The 3,380-nt window shown below is 32.2% G+C and overlaps 1 protein-coding gene across 6 annotated transcripts in view; it reads right to left on the minus strand.

Annotated features, from left to right (window-relative positions):
- Window positions 1-956: 956 nt before the first annotated feature.
- LOC125033667 (long-chain-fatty-acid--CoA ligase 6-like) overlaps window positions 957-3,380 on the minus strand; it is a 74,653-nt gene continuing 72,229 nt past the window's right edge. For all 6 annotated transcript variants that reach the window (XM_047625370.1, XM_047625367.1, XM_047625368.1 and 3 more), the window contains one exon: window positions 957-3,380. This exon is cut by the window's right edge and continues 110 nt beyond it. In XM_047625370.1, the coding sequence (XP_047481326.1) occupies window positions 3,353-3,380 (28 nt within the window). In that variant the 3' untranslated portion in view covers window positions 957-3,352.

Here is a 3,380-nt window from a genome sequence, read left to right on the forward strand (position 1 = left end):
CATCGCTTGTTTTACTTTACCCTTTCTGTATAAATAAAGCACAATATGCACCTATCAGTCGAATTAGCTTCTGTGATCGATATGTATTCTCCACGAGGCTACATCTGCTTTCCATGAAATTCACCTTACACCACCTTTCTATCTTCTAATGTCATGTGACCGTTAAAACCTTAGATAAAAAAAACTGCTTGAAAACCCTTTCACTACAATACTTTTTCATAGTGCTATATGACCTTTGATTTCTTTAGAGCATAACCATTTCCATAAAGTCATTTTCACTTAAGAGACTCTTATTTTCTCTCTTACACATATTCACTATCGTCCCCCATCCCCACCGGCCTCTGCTGATCATATTCATTATCATGATTATAAGACCCCTTTTTTTTCCTCTTTCTCATCTTTTCACGTGATTTGCTCGTCCCTATCATCAAAAGTGTCACTATCATCATAAATATTAAAGGCTACCATTTTAGTTCCGATTCTCATGTCATTATGATGATATTCGTCTAAAAATAAAAAAACTTTTTTCTTCATTTTCAGTTCATACCATCATTATCATCATCAGATACTCCATCTCTTTCCTTGTTACCATTTACACCATCATCATTGTAAAACGCCCTTCTTCCCAGTCTTTATCATCACTTCGCCATAAAATCACTCTGTGAACTTACCTTACTCTCATTTACACTATTACTATTAAGACGTCCCATTCCCTTCCCTCTCCCTCATCCCTTCTGATTCCTGGTCTTCTCTTAAACCATCATCACTTTAAAGATATTTTCATTATTTTTTACTATTATCTTCACTCCTAGACTCCTTTGCCTTTCCTCTTTCCCATTTACACTCTCATCACTCTACAGACGTCCTTCTCTTATTCTCATATTCACTAAAAAATAATCCCTCCTTATCGCTATCTTCACTCTAAAACATTTCCCCCAAGGTAATTACAAGCATGAAGTGTTTTGTGCTTTATTTACATCCATAACATTTCATAGTATACATAGAAACCTACGATACACAGTTAATTCCAGTGAGAAGTCACACGCGAAATCACAATATATGACTTAGTAGATTGAGAACTTGAACTACCCAGTGATAACAGTTAGGACATGCCTGATGGTCGAGAAAGTTATCAAAATTGTGAAAATTTTGATTCAGATTTTTGTACCAACACGTGAGCTTTTTCCATGTTATTATTGTTGCTTGTTTGTGTGTTTTTTTTTTTTCGTCTTTGTTTTTATTTATATATTTTCTTTTGGAGGGTCTCGTGGTGTTGGATCAAAATCGTATGAGTGGGATAAGAAATACAAGATTAATTTCATGCAGTGTATTTGCTCTGCGTTCAGGCGTGGTAGGATTTAATACAATGTATTTTTTTTACTTTTTTTTGTAATATGTAATTTTTTTTGTTAGATATGGCCAGTAAGAAGTATGGTTTTGACAGAGAGAAATTTTGGTTTTATAAGTAGATTGCATATATGACACATTTCTTTTCAAATAATATATCTAAATGTGTGAATAATTCTTCTGATAATGAAGAATGTATTCACACAGGATGGATTTTTCTCTTTCAAAAAATATAAAGAATAATGATAACTTTCTACAAACTTCTTTTTTTCCATTTTAATACTAAGTCTTGGTCTCTCGATTTCCTCACAGTTAAGCGGAATTTAAACCGCTTCCGTGATTAATTAATGCAGCCTTTCGTTAAGACATGATGAAGGCTAAATGACCACTTCGAGCTGTAAATAACTAAACGGACATCTTAATTGTAGGTGAAAATAATTAGGTTTCAATAATCACCCTGTTATTGCTCGGAATTACAAAACATAATCATTCCCTTTAACAAAACTTGAAACAGAATATATTATACATATATATATATATATATATATATATACCATACATAATTCATATATGAATGATTATAAAATTGCAACTGATGAACAGCAAGAGTGAATATTTAAGCACTAACTGGCAATGTAAGGAGAGTGATAATCGTAAACTTCTATTCTGTAAATATACCAAAGCATGGCAATAAAAGCACTTTTTCCATCCTTTTTCCTAATAATATTAATGCACTACTGCTCCCACAGTTACCCCCAGCAACAACTATTGTATACAGAAGTACAAACTAAAATTATCAACAATGAGTATTTATTCCCCCAATATTAAACACAAACAGAAAAAAAAGAAGTTATATTCACGTCTTCACATATATATAAAAAAGAAAATGGGTTGTTATGGTAGGCTTACATTTTTTTTTTTTTCCCAAAGAGACTTCTATAACCCTAAAATCAAGAACGTTTAAGTAAAACGTTTTTATTACAACCACATAAGTTGAGCACCGGAGGCTTAGCGCCCCATCAGCTGATCAAAACGTGACTAGAAATACTGTTTTTTTTTAATATATATAACAGACATTACTTTGCATTACCATAACATAAGTATTTATAATATTACTGGATATCTGACGAGACAGTTGCTTGCTTTACAGATAGGATTAAAAGAGTGATATATTGATATGAATTTACAACTATCAAATTGAATGATATACAAGTTTTTTGTTTTGTAAATCTGTTATATGAATACAAAACTAGATGATGCACTGTACATCTAAAACCTAGTAACCTATTCAACGGAAATGAAGATCCAATAAGCACATTCGCATCATAAACTTAAACAAAAAATCAACTTTATAAATAATGCTTGCTATAGTATAAACTGAGGGGAATCCAATCCCTCTGTAATTGCACTAACAATGCACCGATATATTTTAAAAATCACAATCAAGTTTCCTTTTTTTTTATCAGACTTTTCCTCCGTCTGTAATAGAGAAAAGACGAATCACTTCTGCATATTAATATTCTTTTTTTTAGTTATAACAAACTTTCCACTGTATTTTGCATTTTTTGAGGAAACAAAGGTTCTACTTCCTTTAGCCAAATCATACAGAGTAGGTGCCAGAAAGAAAACAGTTTATATTACAAGCTATATAACCACGACCACTGTGATGCCGTCTATTTTGTAGACATAACATGGATATTAAACTTTCTTTTTTTTCATATAATCATTATCAAAGGCGGCCGCCGTCACACGCAGTCAATTTATCTAAGTTATCTAAGAGGATCATTCGAAACTCACTTCTAATTAAGTAGTCATCTAAAGTTCTCTTGGATAGAAAGAACATTATTGAGGCACAAGTCAATTAGTTCCATACTCATATATACACGCACACTGAACACCCGAATTTACCTTCATTTTTCGTATATATATATTCATCCTCCCAGTCACACCCTTAATCATATTTCCAGCTCTCTTTCACATACTTTTAGTTTAATTTATTTTTTATTTAGGCGAGCTTAGCATACATGTCGTCA

This window comes from Penaeus chinensis, chromosome 16 (assembly GCF_019202785.1).
Source record: "Penaeus chinensis breed Huanghai No. 1 chromosome 16, ASM1920278v2, whole genome shotgun sequence".
Lineage (NCBI taxonomy): Eukaryota > Metazoa > Arthropoda > Malacostraca > Decapoda > Penaeidae > Penaeus > Penaeus chinensis.